This window comes from Sminthopsis crassicaudata, chromosome 4 (genome assembly GCF_048593235.1).
Source record: "Sminthopsis crassicaudata isolate SCR6 chromosome 4, ASM4859323v1, whole genome shotgun sequence".
Classification (NCBI taxonomy): Eukaryota; Metazoa; Chordata; class Mammalia; order Dasyuromorphia; family Dasyuridae; genus Sminthopsis; species Sminthopsis crassicaudata.
Window position 1 is genome coordinate 166,678,503 of NC_133620.1, and position 19,235 is coordinate 166,697,737.

Sequence of the window (19,235 nt, forward strand, 5' to 3'; positions counted from 1 at the left end):
TACAACTTTCCCACTCAAGAATCTTTAGCACCTTTCTTTTGCCTCAAAGAAAATATAAATATACCTGTGTGCCACTGAAAGCTCTTTGCAATCTAATTTCTACCTATCTTTCTATACTCAAATCACTCTTTGAACTCAAGTTCCAGAAAAACTTTCCAACACAATAGTTTATTTCTCTGCTGTGTCTTTGCATAGGCTATCCTGCATGTTTAGAATCCCTTTACCTGCACCACTCAAAGTGTCAGCATGTCAATGTGAGCCTGCCATGAGAATCAAGTAAAATGATATTTTTAAAGTTCTTGGCATAGTGATTGGCACATAGTATGTATGGTATATTAATGCTAGCTACTATTAAATGAAAATGCATTTTTAAAAAAATTATGTATACAAAGGAGACTATAAGCATTGCTAGAGCTACTCAATTATAGAACTATACAAAAATACTCAAGTATATGGGCATAGTCCTATTTGGTAGTTTTCTTTAGTGTTTAGAGCAATGCAAGGAGCTTCTTTGGATCATCTTTTCTAATGGGAGCTCAGAGATCTTTTATATTCTTCATACATTCCCCAGTGCTTTCCCATTCCCAAAGCCAGCACTTGAAGACCTAATTATAAATTTCCTAAACTGTTGCCCTGGCTCCCAAGCTCAGTGTCAACCTTGGAGCCTTATTTGTACTCACTCCATAGATCCAATATGTTGTTTGTTGTCTTACTGTTTTCACCTTCACAACATCTACCATATAAGTAAGGGTACTTTTGATGCAGACCCCTTGTGTCTGGAATATTACAAACACTGCAGTCTATCCTCCACTCAGTGGCAAAGTGATTTTCCTAAAGTACAGGTCTGACAACATATATACCATCTCTCTCTTCCATTCAAGAAAGCCCAGTCAGTGCCTCCCTATTACCTCAAGGATCAAATATAAAACCCTTTATTGTTTGATATTTAAAACTATTTATAGTCTGGTCCCTTCCTACCTTTCTAGTCTTTTTACATTTTATTGCTGGCTACATACTCTATGAAACAAATATTTCAGCCCACTTGCTATTTCTTAAACACAACAAACATTCCCATCTCTCAAGAGTTAGAAAGTTAGAAAAGACTGTCTAGTCAGTCCATTCTGTGGCAAATAAAGAGTTCCCTCTACAAGTCCTATAAGGGGTCACCTAGTCTCTTCTTGAGATATTTATTGAAGATAGTCTTAGATTGCTAAAAGGTAGAAAGTAGTGGATTGGCGGGACTATTGGCATACTGCCAGAAAAAAAGTTCTACATAATCATTATTCCAGAAAGTGAATGATAGTGATGGGCAAACTCAGACATTGTTACACTTACTTGATTCCACACAAGTTTCCTCAAAATCCCAGCAGCAGTTTTTACGGTCTTTACAGCCACTATCACACTGGCATCCCTCCAGTCCTCTGTAGGATTGCTCAAAGCATTTGTTTCTGCAACTCCCTGCAAAAAGAAAAGGAACAGAGTAACACATTACAGGGACAAAAAGAATTTCAAGTTATTTTCTTTCTATGGCCTCTCATGGTATGAGGCATCCTTGACCTAATAAATAAAAACAAACCTACAGTTTAAACCTACTAGATGCAGATTATGTTTCAATTAACATGTCTAGTCCAGAAAAAATATCTCAGAAAACTATTAAGTGAATCTTATCTTCCTACTGATTTTTCCAATATAGATTTGCAGAATGAATATTCTCATAGATAAAGAACAACAAGAATGGGGGCAAAAGAAATATAGCTTTGTTGACAACTAAAATCTTCTCTGGTTTCAGCATCATTCTTATTCTATAGCCATATGTCTCATACTGCTTTTCATATAGTGGGAAAATATTCATATTTTTCCAGATTTTGTCAGATAATATCTGGAGAGACTCATCAGCTATGCATGAGCAACTTAGACTTGAAAAGCAAATGGCTCCTAAAAGTCCTTTAATCAAGCTAAATGTTACTCTGCTATTTGCTAAATTCACAGAATTACTCCTAGGCTAATAGTTTCCCTTGTTCCTTGGACTTGGCATTACATTTCTAGTATGATCCTTTATTTATGTTTTACAGTAATGTCTCTCCCCCTCCCTCCCCTTTTCCCCCCCTCCCCCCCGCCTGGCTACATGCATGAACTTCTAGGAAAAGATCACTTCTTAAGTTTGATGGAAGTGCTTGGTCTGCTCCTTCCTTAGTATTTTTAACATGTTTTCCCCCCATTCATTTGGCATAGACTCACAAAGTACTAACTCTTTAGTTAATAAGCAACAATATATCTATGAGGGCCCATAACAGTAACTTTCAGAGAAGATAGATAAACGATCAATGAAGGACCCAAGGCCCTTCACTCTATGGTTTAAACACCATAGGAAAAATATATGATGAGCTAGCCAATGCACAATTAATGATAAGTTTACAAGTATATCTTCATTGTCTGCTAGTATAGATAATCCAGAGAGGTAACAAAAAAATTTTAAATATGGCCACCTATATGATTTTGGAAATAGCTATAGAATCTGTATAGAATAGATATAGAAGAAGGAGAAGAAAGAGGAGGAGGAGGAAGACATATCAAACCTTTGTCACAATGGAATGAATAATATGTTTACTAATCACATTGATTTGTTAAGCTCCCTTCCAGGAGAATTGAAATAATCTTAGAATGGGAAATCAGCCCATCAGAAGACAAAATGAGTTTTACTCTAGTTTGGCACACTAGTAATCCTTTTTTAGTGTTTACTGGGTGAACCTAGAAAACCTATGTCAGCAACCACAGGACCAGCTCAAACTGATTAGTACTGATCCCAAATAGACAAACGTAACTGGTTCACAAACCACAAACATCTAAGTTCCAGGTGCACTGCCCTCCTTGGCCCAATATCTGGAACTTTCTTCCCCAAAACACCCTGAAAATGCCCCCAAAACCTCTCTTTTGGTTGTAAATCCATGTAAATCACTCCCTAAAAAGCAATCTTCAGAAGGACCCATACTAATTCTGACCATTTCCTCATTTGTGCTCTACTCACCCAATAAGTGTTTCCTAAACATTTGGTTTTGCACTTGAACTGTGATTCTGTTTAAGCAGAAGCCATTTTTTGTCCACTGACAAAACAATTTCTGAATCCACTGAATTATATTATTATTATCTAACCCACATTTCATTTTTGAATGCAAAAAGTGAATCATAGAATAACAGATTTAGGAATCTTACAATTATGTGGTCCAAGCCTTTTACAAAGTACTTTTATAAAGTACACAGAAGGTACTTGAGCAGAAGAAACATATTTGGAAGTATAGATGATATGAGGGGGGAAAAAAAAAAGAAACACCTAGATGGCTCAGTGGATAGAACATTGGGCCTAAATTCAGGAAGATGAGTTCAAATTCACCTCAGACACTAGTGATCTGATTTTGGGTAAGTCACTTAAACTCTATCTTCATCCACTGAAGAAGGTAATAGTATATCATTCTAGTTATCTTTACCATCTTTAGCATGCTATGGTCCATGGGATCTGACCAACAGAAACATATCAATTTTTTTTAAATTAAGAAATTAAATTGAAAAAATCCTTGAAATACATAAAGTCAAAGCATCCATATCATCTCAATAGCCTGGAGTTAACTAAAACATTAATTGATGTCATAAGAACTAGGTCTTGTTTAATACAGATTTTTCTTTAAGAGTAAAAAATCTCTAACTAGGTAAATATATTAAAATTAATATATGAGTGATTTCTGAAGATTTAATTCTGGGCTGGCATGAAGAAATACTTGGATTCTCAACAGATACTAAAACTAGTTTGACAAGATCAACTTTAAATGCAAATGCATTAGAATGACAGAAACTATGAATCAAAGAATTGCAATTCATAAGAGGAAACTCAGAGGTTCAAATGAGTTTCATTTAATCATTCTATAAACATTTATTAATTACTTGTTATTTGCAGTAACACTATGCTGCACTGAGAAATATGAATATAAATCAGAAATGGCCTTTGCCCTCTTACAATCTAGAAGGTGCACTGAAGCACATACACAAATAAATGTAATCAGATTAGAAAATTATATAAGTCTAAGAGGTCTATATAAGAGTAAAAGCAGTGTATTGAGATGATAGAATTGAGGATGAGATCATCTTATCTAAAGGTTCTTAAAATAAGATTCTTAAAGGTTCCTGGACTAACAGATTTCAGTAAGTTTATGAACTTGGATGAGAAAAAAATATACATCTTTACTTTCACTAACATTTTTAGCATTTCCTTCAATTATTTAAAAATATTCTGAGATGGGTCCATAGACCTCACCAGACTGTTCAAAGGGGTCTATGAATTCAGAAGAGGTTAATAATCCTTAGTCTAATCCAACATCTTCATTTTACAATTGTAGAAAGTAAAACAAAAAAACAAAAAAAATGAGTCTTGACAAAGATCATTGTGATTACATATAGGTTTTTTTTACTATATTATTAGCATATACATATATATATACACATATACTATATGTATAGTATATTTCTCTATACTATATATATATATATATATAGCATACATATATATATATACATAGAGCATACTATATATATAGTATATATGCTATACATATAGCATATTTCTCATGCCAACCCCCTAGCAATGAACTGTAATATATTGGTCTTTCCATGTGTATATATATATGGGAGAGGGATGATTTGGCCTGAAATGTTTCTAAACTTAGGTCTTCATGATTGAATGAATGGGATTCTACTGGAAAATAGTTACATCTCTAAATGCTTCCCAGTTAAAATTAAAGTCAAATAAGGTCATACTATCACTTTAACCTTTTTTATTATTATTTCTGTTCATAACATTGAAATTGGAAAGTTTGCAGTTAAGAAATCTAACATTAAGACAACAGGAAAATGAAACTGACCTCAGGAATTAAGCTTTATTACTTTCATGATGTTGTAATATGCCATCTAACATGCAACTGTCCTTTGCATCAATATTATGTGTAAATATATCTGCTTTAAATATCCAAAAGGGCAGATTTATGAATTAGTTTCACCTTGGAAAAAAGAAAAATTATCTATTGGAGCAAAAATCAAAACAATACAGAGAGGGAAAGCTGGAGAATTTTATTTTTTTGGCATTTCAATTAAAAAAGCCACATTTTAAAATAAAACCAAATTAATTAATGTAGGTATCAGACATTGTCCAAGTCACTGATCCTTCCATCTGCTAGTATCCCTATTACTGGTAAATGTAGATGTGACTTAATGTGAAAATGTTTTTCATAAATCCCACTATGCTCTTCCCACACTGCATATCTGGGCAGAATTTCTCTTTGACTTGAAATCCTAGCCACGATATGGTGCAATTTAAAATTATTTCTGATTCTCACCCTCCAAGGTTCAAAGGTAGTCCATGACATAGTATGTGGAGAACTAGTTTTAGGACCACAAAGATCTGTGTTCAAATTCCATGTCTTTTATAATGGTCATGTGACTGTGGGAACATCATCTAACCTCTCAATATTCTATGCAATTTGAAGGCTACAAATTACAGATAAAATACTAGTCTGCATTAGTAAAGGTAATTTCCTCACCAGGAGTTCCGTCTATGAATGAAATCACAAATCCAAGCCCTCTCTTTATCTCTTCTCTTCTTGGAGAAGGCTCGGACATTTAGATATTCTTTTATCATCATCTACTCTTCACTCAGAGTCAACCATTCTATATTCTGAATATCCCCAATCTCATATGTACTCAGAAATTAAACAGAGATACTATAGGCTTTTCTTTTATAGGTCAGAAAGTGTAAAATGGTACTGGATTGAGGGGGATTAGAGGACCAAGGTTCAAATCCTATCCTGCTCCTGTATGATCCTGGGCAAATCACTGAACGTCTATATACCAGAGTTAGGTCCCCATCTGTAAACTAAGGAGGTTGAACTAGATATCTGAACAACAATATGCTATCATCTAGCAGAGTTACTATTGCATTGACTATTATCTGACTGGCTAACTCTCACTCAGCTGAAATTCAATCCTGCCAGGAAGAGTCACAGACCATACTAATGAAAAAATGTTTAAGAAGCTATATGTAAAAAACCAATGAAAAAAAAATTTATTATGCAGACCTTGTTGGAAACGTCCTGTTGGTATTACACTTCCTTTATAAATCTTCCAAAGACAATGATGGTCTCATCAAATTATAGCAATAATGCAGTACTCATTTTTAATTGATCCCAAAAGGCAAAATGAATGGCAAAAACTACTCTCATATTGAGTACATCTCCAGTACATTTTGCATTATCCTCTCCTAATCCCCAAAGAATCAAGTGAGGCTCCTAACTATGGAGAAGCTAATCAGTCCAGCTCAACACAAGCCAGTTCCTCCCTTCTTGACCCAACTCGTTTTTTGCAATGAACCAAGACCTTTATATTTTGCCTTCCACCATATCCCACACAATTCAAACTTTTTTGGCAGGCTGGAGGCTAAATATGGAAATAGAAGCTATGGTCTGATGCCCACTACCACTCAGGGATCTGGCCGCTACCTGGAGCTTGGGGCTGCCAGGAGTCCTAGGTCATCCACTACTGTCACTAGCCTCACGTGAGCACCCACTGCTGATGATCCTGCCCCTGGGCTTCTCCCACCAGGCAGCTCCATTCCCCTTCTAGCACTACTGATTTTGGACTCAGGAGATTATACACTGTAGCCACACGTCCTGAGCATCATGAGTTCCAACCAACAGTGTTATACACTTCTGCCTTCATTATGGAGGAGCTACCCACAACCTAGGGCAATAGCAACTTTGGCAGGGCTGGGTAGTAGGTCTGGCTAACCTCACATCCCTACTGCTCAAGCAAGACAACAACCAAGTGTGATGAGTGCTAAGCAAACATCAAATGCTGAAGCATTATTTTTTTCTCATCAAAATGTATAGAATACCAAATTTGATGAGTTTTGAAGCACACTAGCGCTAAAGTACCATTGTAGTTTACTATTTCTTTAGTGATCACTGAATTGTGATTGCCTAGGTAGCCAAAAACTTTGAAGAGTTTATGCTTTTGCTACCTACATCCTATTGGAAAGTTGATGTACTCAAGGTATCATGAGACATTCATTTCTAGACATAACCAATGTGAAAGTTTGCTTTGCTTGACTGTGTATTTTTATTACAAGGTTTATCTCTTTTCTTATTTTTCCTGTTATTGTTTAAAGGTGGAGGGCAGGGTGACATAAGAGGGAAAAAATAATTGCTTATTAATTGAAAAATAAGAAAACTACATTTAAAGAGAACATCTTATGCTTTGGTTTATATTTTCTCCTTACAGCTAATTCATAGATTCCTCCTCTCTTCTTTTTTGATTTTCTTTTTTTTTCCCTCTCTTCTTTTAAGATGCAAGTCAGACACCATTCTCTACACAAAGTCTTTCCTGAGACAGGCCCAACAACTGATAATTGCTCCTTCCCAAACAACTTTAATTACTTTCTGTTTGTATATATGTATGTATTCATATAAGTTTTAAAACAGCTCTTCTTGTGGTAGCAAAAGAATTGGAAAATGAGTAAATGCCATTAATTGGGGAATGGTTGAACATATGAAGGTGTTATGAAGGTAATTGAATATTACTATTCTATAAAAATTATGAACAAGCTGATTTTAGAAAGGCTTGGAAAGATTTACATGAATTGATGCTGAGTGACACAAGTAGAACCAGGAATACATTGTATACAATAATAGCAAGAATGTGAGATGATCTATTTGATTCTTCTCAATGGTTCAGTGATCCAAGCAATCCCAATTGACTTTGGACAGAAAATGCCATCTGCAGCTAGAAAAAAAAAAAAAAAACTAACAAGACTGAATGTAAATCAATACATGCTATGTTCACTTCTTTTTTCTGCTTTTTTATCTTTCCCATATTTTTTTTTCCTTTTGCTCTGATTTTTCTCTTCCAATATAATCGATGTGTATAAAAAATAAATTTACTAGAAATAAACAAAATAAAATACGAAAAATAGGTACATATATGTTTTGATTAAATTTATATATTTTAAAGGTTTTTGTTTCTCCACTATAATTGTAAGCTTACTGAAGTTTTCAGAAGGAATAATGCCATTCTTTGAACTTTTATCCTCAATGCCTAGCACAATCTTAGGGACATAGCAAATGTTTAATAAATGCTTATTGATTAATGTAAGTAGAAATGAAGTAGATGAATGCTAAACTTAAACAGGGTTAGCATATAGAAAGAGATTAATAGTAATGATACTACAAGAAAACAAGAGATTCCAATGTTGTTGTTGTTGTTGATCCTTTGTTTTCAAAAAAGATCAATAACAACATCATATTGGAGTAAAAAAGTGGATGATGGATGATGTCTTATATGTGATTTAGATTTAAGTGAGGCAGAGTTTCTCAAAGTCATTAGCTTCATTCTCTCTTTCAGAGTGACCCAGGATGCAATGGATGACCTTGACATCTTTGATATCTGACTCAGAACTCTGAGCATTCCATAGAGTTTGCTTTAGCCACCTTCATGGCCAATGAAATAAATTTTTCTCATCCACACATTCTATCAGGGGAAGTCTTCACATGCTTGCAGTAGACATTCCCATTTTTCACCAATGATTTTGAGGCCTGTCCATTACCCTCAACTTAATTTATCCCATTTGCTGAGATGATTTTACCATGTTACAGAATCTTGGAGCTACCCATGAGAGTTGGATAACAGGTGGACATCAAAAGTGGATTCAAGTGTAGAAGACAGTAGAAGGTGGAAGGTTGACATGGTTAATTACTAAGATCAAGCTATCAAGCTGGCTTTCATTGAATGACCAATAATAATCCCAGCCCAAGCCTCAGTGGCTCATTGTTTAGGTTTTCAGGGCTTAGAATGAATATAAATAGCAATTGTTTTCTGTATGGGTCAAAAACTTTGAGAATTCCTCTCCCAGGTTCATATCAGCCATCTTTTATCTCAATTCTTACTCAGTCCTTAGTCATTAATGAATGGCTATGGCTTAGATAAACTGAGACCTGGAAAAGACTTTAATTTAGCAAGGCCAAAGTCATCTACTGTATTTTAAGACATACTTTTGACCTTTGTTTTGCTATTGAACTCAACTGACTCTGGAAGAGAAAGCAAGACTGATCACTTAGAGCAGTTCTCTTCACTCCAATCCAATTCATGCACAAATAAAGATGTCACCCTTGTGATATCATTGGTCTTTGAGAATGAAAGACATACAAGTTATTACAGGAATAAAACATCCCTTCAACAAATACAGGTTAGACTATTAGACTTTTGAGCCCTTCTAGTTTGAAGACCTTTGGCTTCATGACATAATTAACCATTTACTTCTTCTTGAAATTCTTTCTGTGACATTTCATATTTCTGGTTATTCTAACTCTAAGTGATTTCTTTTTATCTCTTTAATAACTCTTCACCCTGATCCCAGAGAAGTTTTCATTCAAAATCCTGTTCTTAACTGTCTCTTTTCTCAACACTCTTCTTTAGAGAATACCTTCAATTTTCATCTCTGGGCTGACAGCTCTCAAATGTAGTGTAGTGGTACAGAGAAGTTGATTTGAAGTTCAAGGACTAAGATTTGAATTTGTTCTTTTACTTCCTACCTATGACACTGGCCTCTTCTATTTCCTACATAGGTAGTTGCAGAGAAGACACTTCAGTTTTGATTAGCTAGGATGACCTCTAAAGTTCTCTCTACCATTAAATCTATGATTCACAATATATAGCAGCCTACATCTAATCATCTTGCATTTCTCAATTGCTTTTAGTGTCAGTTGCATTTTTGATTCTTCAGAGACTGATATTTTCCACAATTTGAAGTCATCTCACATTACTGGAAGAATTTTTATGTTTAAAAAGAGAAGATTGGGGTCATTAAAACCACTTCATTGTTTCCCAAATGAAATCTAGTATGATTCTCTCTCTTGTTTAGTTCAGCTCATTATCCATTATTAGTCCCAATCTAAGAGACATATACTAATAGACAAGATCTAGTTCTAAATGTCCATCCATTTGCATGTTATAAACTAGACTAATGATCTCTAAACTTTTTTTTTTTCATCCCATCACTAGAGATTTTTTTGAGCAATGTATCTTGAATATATGTATCCTTGTTTATAAATTACAAGGAGTTTGACTAAAAAAAAAAAAGGAGAGGACTTGATGAAATAGAAGGGTATAATGAATGGAGTGGCTTTTTTTTTTAATTTGGGTATGTTTGAAGTCAGTAGGGAAGGAAACATTTGAAAAGAAAAGGCTGAAAATTCTAAAGAGAAGAGAGATGATTTAGCATGCAGACTGAAGAAGAAGATAGAAAGACTTGGAATCAAAAGTATATATAGAGGGCTTAACTTAGACAAGAACAGGCCTCTATCAGAAACTGGAGAAAATAAGAAAAGGCAGATAATGTCAAGGCATTTTGAGATGCAAAGATAACATGCAATTGAACATCAGTTACACAACCACAGGAAGTTACACAACCATAATGACTGAATCTGTTACAAATATATATTACCTAATTTTAACTGGAATCTGGTTATTTGCTATATACCACTCCTTTTTATTCTGTGCTGACCGATTATCCTATGCCCCACAGCATGTATTCCAAATTTTATGCTGTTTCTTCAAGCCACTTACAACTTCACCAACTGCCTCCCTCCCTTTCCTTCATCAGAAAACTTTACCACATATTTTAAAAGTAAATAAAGGCCAATAACTGTTTATGTGTAAATCAAGCCATTATGATAAAAATGATAATACTACCTAAATCAATCTACTTATTCAATGCCATTCCAATAAAACTAACAAAAAAATTCATCTGGAAAAACAAAATATCAAGACTATCAAGGAAAGAGGATTCTAGGAAAATGGCAAAGTAGGTCAGAAAATTCTAAACTCTCCAGATCTGCCACACAAAAAATGACAAATAGTACATTGGGGCAAAAGTAGAGTAGTTAAAATAAACAAGACTTGGAACAGAATACTGATCCTCCTGGGACACCCAGAGAAGACTCAAGAAAGAGAGCAGGAAAAGAGGTTCAGTCAATGAGAAGTGTAAACACCTCCAGATTAACTTTACTGAAACAGGAAACAGCTAGTCCTGTTTTTACCCAGGACTAGCTGTTTCCTGTTTCAGTAAAGTTAATCTGGAGAAGACTTTTATTCTTTTCTAAATGTCTATGTTGTTCTCTCTTTAACCCTGATCTGACATGACTAGCAGTCCCTCTAAATATTGCTCTTTTATCCTCTTTCTCCTCCCTATCCTCCTACCTTTTTATTTCCCTCTGAATTTAGAAAACTTTTATACTCTTCAAAATATAACTATTCCAGAAGTAAGTCTAATTATTCTTATATTTTCTCTTCTTGTTTTGTTTTTCAGATCAATTGTTTTTCTTGCATTGCTATTTAAAAAAAAAATTTCCCCTCAATCTCTCTTATTTGATTTTTAAGAGGTTTGTTTGTTTTGAATTCTATAAATTCTTTTTGGGCAGGTAACCATTTAATGTTCCTCTTTCCAAGGCTTTTTTTTTTTTTTTTTTTTTGCTCTAGTATCCTTTGAAGATGAACCCCAGTCTTCTCTATACCCATCATAACTTTCTATGGTTGCGTTCTTTCTCTTTTACTGGCTCATTTTTATAAAAATTTTTAATTTATTTCGGCTTGTTAGTGTAAGTGCCTCTGATTCTGAGATGTGGAAAATGGTGCCTCTGGCTTCAGATTTTCTTTCAGTTGAAGAGATAGCCAAAAATGTCCCTGCCCTTCTTCACTCACTGCTGCATGAGCTGGTTTCTTCCTGCCTCTGACTAGTCTCAGCAACACAGATGGGCTTGGAGTCTCTTATCAGCAGAGATTTTTAACAATTTTCCCAGACTCACTATCCTACCATACCGTCTAGGAGGTTAAAAAAAAATCCCGTGGTTAGGCTTCTAAATTTATAAAGAAATAAAAAGGTGAAGGAATAGAATAAGGAAAGGGATATAAAAGAGTGTATAGAATAACAATGAGAAACCTGATTAACAGGAATGTGATAAGGTATGTAGATTAATTGGAATGAGATAAAAAAGGATGGGGTGGGGAAGAATAAGACAAGGATCTTTGAAGGGATGGGAAGTTTAAAGACATTAAGGAAGGTATCCTTGGGAGTCAGATGGTGGGAAAATTAAGTAATAGGAGGACAAGATAACTGGTGGAAGTAAAGGAGTGAAAAGGAATAGAAAATGAGATACATATAAACATAAAAGTAAAAATCAAGAGTAGAATTTATTATGTAAAAAAAAAAAAAAGCAGGGTAGTAATCATGATCTCAGACAAAGTTAAAACTAAAATAAATTGAATCAAAAGAAAAAATCTACACTGTCAGACATATTAAGTTATTAGACAGTATAAGGTTGGAATAATGCCAAAATAAGGTCAAAATGAGTATATGATTTAAATATAAAAAGTGATATTATAAGCAAATTAGGATAGTAAAGAAGAGTTTATCTATCAGATCTATGGAAAAGAGAATAATTTATGACCAAACAAGAGACATAAAGCACTACTAAATGTAAAATGGATAATTTTTAATTATATCCAGTTTAAAAGTTTTTGCATAAACAAAACCAATATAACCAACATTAGAAAGAAACTGGGGAAACAATTTTCAAAGGAAGTGTCTCTGATAAAGGCCTCATTTCCCAAATATAGAGAATTGATCCAAATTTATAAGAATACAAGTCATTCTCCAATTGATAAATATTGATAAACTATTTTCCCCTTAATTTTTATGGGGTTTTTTTTTTCCTCCTTTGGATCTGATCTTATTTTATACCATGACTCATATGGTAATATGTTTTGCATGATTGAACATATTAAAATATACCAAGTTGCTTACCATCTCAAAGCAAGGAGAGATAAGAGGGGAAGAAAATTTGAAAGTCAAAATTTTTTTTTTAAATCAATATTCAAAATTGTTTTTACATATAATGTGTGCCACAGTTCTCTTAATGTCCTGACCCAGTTTCCCTAATTGTCCTCACTCCCTCGACCCCAAAACTCCAGGCTATAATCATTCCTTCTTAATGTCTGATGGGATAAAGGTCATCTGGAACCTCTCCACTACCCACCTTGATCCTAGGTGTCTCCCCCCATTAGGTCATCCTCATTAGATCATCCCCATCCAGGTTCATCCCCCATTATGTTATCATTCTTGTTACTCTATAAAAGAATCTTGTATCTGACACTCCCTGCTGGATTCTTCTTCAGTCCTGGAACCAAACCATGGATTCATTTGGTCCCAGTAAATTTCTCCCTTTTAAATAAATCATTAAATTGTTCTCTAATCTCTATCCTTCCTCCATTTCTCCAGCATTACAATAATTTGGGGGGAGAATAAAATATTATTTAAAAAAAAGAATTGAGACCATCTTTCCAATATTTACACTTACAATGATCTGTACCTTCTCCTTTCTCTCTTCCTTTGCTATCATCTCAAAGTATGAGATGGATATTTTCCTTACAAAAGTCATTCAATTTTTGTTCTTGATCCCATTCTTGTTTGTCTTCTCTAAGTGCTTTCCCTTTTAATTATGTATTCTTTCACATGAATTTTCAATTTCTCCTTACCCAGTGACTTCTTCCCCTCTGTTTATAAACATGCCCAGATCTCTCAATCATTAAAAATCCTTCACTTGATCATATTATCCCATATCTCTCTTCCTTTTCATAGGCAAATTTAGAGCAAAAGTTACATACACATATTACCACCACTTAATCAATAAAGTCATTAAATGTTCATTATGTGCCAGGCATCGTGCAAAATCCTGGGGAATAAGGGAGGGAGGGAGGGAGGGAGGGAGGGAGGGAGGGAGGGAGGGAGGGAGGGAGGGAAAAAAGGAAGGAAGGAAGGAAGGAAGGAAGGAAGGAAGGAAGGAAGGAAGGAAGGAAGGAAGGAAGGAAGGAAGGAAGGAAGGAAGGAAGGAAGGAAGGAAGGAAAGAAGGAAGGAAGGAACTATGAAAGGCTTTAAAAGACAAATATTTTTTGTTTGCTCCTGGAGGTGACAGGGAACCAATAAACTTTACTGAATGGACCAGAGCAAGGGTGTGTGGGTTAGGCCAACCTAGGTCATTTTGGTGGCTGAGTGGAGGATAGACTAGAAAGGGAAAGACATGAGGGAGGGAGCCCAATCAGAAGACTACAGTTATAGTTCAGATATGATGTGGGACCGGTACTAGGGTGGCAATATCAAAAGAAAGAAGGGAACATTACGAGACATGTTGAAAAGTTGAATCAATCACACTTAAAAACAGATTGGATATAAAAGATCAAGAGTCACATATTTCTGAGTGTACTTGAAGTGGGGTGAAGGAATAGATCATGAGAAATGAGTAAATTGAGGACCTGGGAATTTTAAGTGTTGAAGGAAATATGTTAAAGTCATAGTCAGCCCTAATCTTTCTCTTAAGCTTCTATACAATTTTACCAACTAGATAAATATATAAAAAAACTATAAAACTAGATAATCCAGATCCTGAAACTCTCTCTCTGAAAACTCCTTCAGAGAGAAAGTCTCCTTGAATTCTGGCTTCTGTAAAAGACCCTGCCTGAGGGAAACAGGATAAACAGCTTCATTCTGTTAACCTGAGAGACAGGTATCACCCCCATAGATAATGCTCACTACTAATTAAGCTTTCCATTGAGATGAAGATCAGCCCAAAGACACATTCAATTCCAAGAGTTTCTATTCTGATTCCAGCCCAGGCTGCACTCAACCCCCCATCAAGAGCTGCTAACTTAGTCTTCTATTATAAAATGAGCCAACTTGGGGCTCAATCCTTGCAGAGGACCTAATATGCCAAGGAACCTCTCTCCCTCGCATAACAGCAAGCTCTGCCTGCTGAAATGATATTCTCTTTAGTGTTACCCTCTCTTTATCTTTCTCACCTATTTTCCTAACAAGACTTTATACCTCTCGGTAGGGAATTCTCTGCTATAATATTTATATCTCTCTCTTGGGACCTTGCCACCAAGGAATTCAGTCTTTCTATTCATGCATAGCAAAAGCTGACTTCCCAATGCCAATAATAAACTTTTTGTTTTTTTTAACCAGTCTAGCTTTTCAAGTTCGTAAATTCCTTTACAAAGGACTCTGCACTGCCAGAAGGAGGTTCCCATAACTCCCTGCCCTGAGCCTAATCCTAGGGGAATCTAGGGGAGCCAAATCTCTTCATTTGATATCCCGAACCCCAAACCTGCCACTAACCTCATTATTTAACTCCCTGACCACCAGGAACCCTAACCTCATCACTATGATTCAGTGATTCTTCACCTATCATATCCAGTCAATTGCCCCTGAAATATAATAAAAATTGCATCAAGTCTGGATTCAGAAAATTTGAGTATAAATATTATTTATATTCTCTTGATTTTGATTTTCCTCATCTATAAAAATGATAAGATTAAACTAAATGGACTCTTAAGATTCCTTCCAAATCTACATTTTTGATTCTAAATCTTCTTGATTCCATTGCAAAATATGTCACAAATCTGCCCCCCATCTCTCCAATTATATCTCCCTAATTCATGATTTTTCCTCAGAATTATTTTAATAGATTGGTAATTTTTTTTACTCCATCTCTTCTTTCCTAGTTATTCTTAATACAAATGCAAATTATTCCTAAAGTATGAGTTTAACTATTATCTAATTTAAGAAAACTCCAGTGATTTCTTGCCTCTAGGATATAATACAAACTTCTCTATTTGACATTTAAAGTTCTCTGCAGCCAGGTTCTAATCTACTTTTCCAGATTAATTACATATTACACTGCATTACAATCTACCTTCCTTCTGTTGTGTCATAGTTCTCTTTTAAAGTCCTGACCCAGTTTCCCTAATTGTCCAATTCTGTTACTCTGCCTCAGGTTATAACCATTCCCTTTTAATGTTTGATAGGATAAAGGTCTTATATCCTACACCTTAGGCTATACTTATTCCCTCTTAATGTTTAATGGGATAAAGGTCTTTATCAATTTTAGACATTCTTAGAATATCATGAGCCTCTCCAGTACCTTCCTCTATCATGTCATCCTAGGTGCCTCTCCCCATTAGGTCATCTCCATCCAGGTACCTCCCCCCATTATGTTATTGTTCTCATTAACCTATAAAAAATCCTGTATCTGATATTCAGCCCTGGGACCAACCATAGATTCATTGGTCCCAGTAAATCTCTCCATTTAATAAATTCTGTATTGAATACTCTCTAATCTCTGTCTTGCTCAGTTTCTCTGGCATTACACTTCCCATCTAGCCAATTAAGCATTATCCATACATTTTAATCCATTTCCCATCTGTCACCTGGAAGACATTTTGTTCACCTCTGCCTCATAAAATCTCTAACTACTTTCAAGCTTAGCTCAAATGCTATCTCCCAAAGAAAATATAACCTAAACCTCACCCAAATTACTTTATATCTTTGCATATTTTATATCTTTGTATATTTTTATGTATAATTTTCTGCTCACACATACTATCATTTTCCTACAAGACAACAATCTCCTTAGCAGCTGTTATTTTTGTTTTGCCTTTGCATGTCTTTAGCCTAAGTATGTCTACTATAATGAAGGCATATAATGAACATTCAAAAGCATGAATACTGCCTTAGATTGATTCCTTCATTATTTTATTGCTAACACCAAATTCAAAAAGAATACTCGTTGTTGTTCTTAGCATTTATCCACACTCACATTTGACTTAGATCTTCCTCCCATTATGATTCAAACAGATCTGTTGCCTTACTTCTATCTTCTATATGTTCTTTTAAAATTTGAGTTCCCTATACTACCACATTGATTTCTGCTTTTCTTTCTCATCAGAATTATTTGTGATTATTTCCTCAGAATCTCATTCTTGAGTCCACCAAGCCAAGCTGAGAATCAAAGTATGAGACCAAATGCCACAAAGAAATTTGAGGTGATTAAGAGGTGGGGGAAAGGCCATTAGAATGGCCAAGGAGGTCATTGTTAACATTTGGGATAAAGCTCTTCTCAAAAACTGCAGTTTGACATTAAAATCCTTGCCTATAGGTGTCATCTCTCAAAAGCATCAGACTAGCTGAGTTCATCAGGGTTTTGCAATGAAATAAGGGAAATTTCTTGAATCACTATTTATTTTTAGAATACTCCATGACAATTAGCTTTTTAATTTATAGAAAATCCATAATTAGGGGCAGCTAAGTGGCTCAGTGGATAGAGCACCAGCCCAGAATTCAGGAGGACCTGAGTTCAAATCTGATCTCAGACACTTAATACTTCCTAGCTGTGTGACCCTGGGCAAGTTACTTAACCCCAGCCTCAGGGAAAAAAAAAAAAAAGAAAGAAAAAAGAAAATCCATAATTGGACCTTGAAAATATTGTATGAAAGAGATTCCTGAAAACTTCAGACTATACCTTGCTCTTGTCGCCTTAATCCAAGTCCCAGGCCTAGGCCAAGTGACACAACCACCAACAAAACAAGAAGAACCTGTCACAGAAAAAAAAACAAATTTTTTAAAGGAATAAAATCAAAGCTTTTTATCTATGGAAAATGCTTAATATCATTCTTCCCAAATCAATCTGTTTTACTGAATACTTACCACATGCTAGCTAATCAATACAGTATTTTTATTGTTGTTGAGTCATTTCAGTGACATCCAATCCTATTTGTGACCTTATTGCGTGTTTTTTTGGCAAAGATAGAGATTTGCCATTCCTTCTCCAGCTCATTTTACAGATGAGGAAACTGAGGCAAATAGAGTTAAGTGACTTGCCCAGAGTCATAGAGCTGAGTCTGAGGGCACATTTGAATTCAGGAATGAGTTTTCCCGACTTCAGGTCTGGCACTCAATTCACTATGCCACCTAGCTGCCCTACCCCATTTGATTAATTCACAAATTATTGTATATGCATTTTATTTTCTTTTATCTTCCTTGACATAATAGAACGAGTAATTAGAGGATTGAGCTTGATTCCTAAATCTTTCACTTAAGATCTCTGGGTCTTGGGTTCCTTATCTTCAAATGAGGGGGTTGAATTAAATAATTTCTGAGTCCTTTATGTAAATTTATGATCCTATCTGTGAAGAAATAGCTTCTTTATGCAATGCACAAATACTCTTAAGTAAACATATCCATGTTGTATTTTACTAGGACAACAACAAAAAAGATAGCTATCACAGAATTGCTTATTATGCCAATAGTCAAAGGATCCTTCACATAATAGGAATTTAATCATTTAGTCTTGAAAATATAGCATTCATTGTTATGGCATCTATACTTCTAACACCATCAATCCTGGTTCATTGATTACTATGAGTTAGACACAACATTGAGTCTAAGAAAGATAAATAACTTTATTTTGAACAGTGCTTGACTAGTGGCTTTAAGATACAATGGTATTAAGAAGATACCCTGGTATAATCAAAAATAAAACTGCTTAATCCCTTTCCTTTGTGTCTTATTCAGTTGTGTGAAAAAAGTCATTTGTCAAAGCAATTAACAAAATCATCTGTTTTAGAAAATAGCTGACATATTCAAAGAACAGAGAAGTAAAGGATGTTGAAATTATATAACCTACAAATAATTCACCTATAGATCAAGTTTATTGTTCATATTCAAATTGACTAATGACTAATTCAGTAGCCTTCCAAACATAATCTCATCACATCAAAAGCAGCTGGCAAAGGTTTCTCTTTTCCTGTACTTAACATTTTCATAAGAACATGGTTATAACATAGAGATTTACCTCTTCTCTTCCGTACTCCACCCTATCCAACAATTCCAATAATCAAAGAGAGAGAAGGAATTGGTGATGTTGTGCTGAAACACATGCCAGATATAACAGGAATTTGATGTGGACCACACAACTGCAAAGGGATTCCAGTTCAGATTGAGCAAGTTTTAATGGGTGAGTTGAGTCCAGTTTAGCAGGAACAAGAATCCCAAGGAGGAAGATCCTTATCACCATAAGCAATAATTGTACAGAAGCAAAAAGTCAGCCTGTTAGTTCCTTATCTGGGGATGCCCTTAGGCCTCATGGGGCCCTAAGATGTTTCAGGGAGTTAAAGCTGAGACTGATTGAAAAACAATCCCTACGGGCCTAAGAGAAGTGGAAAATTATTGTAATTTTCCTGTCTTGGGGCAACAGAGTGTGCCTACATTGTACAAGACAGATGCACAAGGGGTTCAGGAGGAGTGAAGACCTAT

The 19,235-nt window shown here is 35.0% G+C and overlaps 1 protein-coding gene across 1 annotated transcript in view; it reads right to left on the minus strand.

Annotated features, from left to right (window-relative positions):
- ENPP3 (ectonucleotide pyrophosphatase/phosphodiesterase 3) overlaps positions 1-19,235 on the minus strand; it is a 118,542-nt gene that overhangs the window by 93,927 nt on the left and 5,380 nt on the right. The window contains exons 2-3 of the mRNA XM_074309819.1: positions 17,443-17,515; positions 1,336-1,458 (exon numbers count right to left, since the gene is read on the minus strand). Of these exons, the coding sequence (XP_074165920.1) occupies positions 1,336-1,458; positions 17,443-17,515 (196 nt within the window). The remainder of the gene's footprint in view (positions 1-1,335; positions 1,459-17,442; positions 17,516-19,235) is intronic.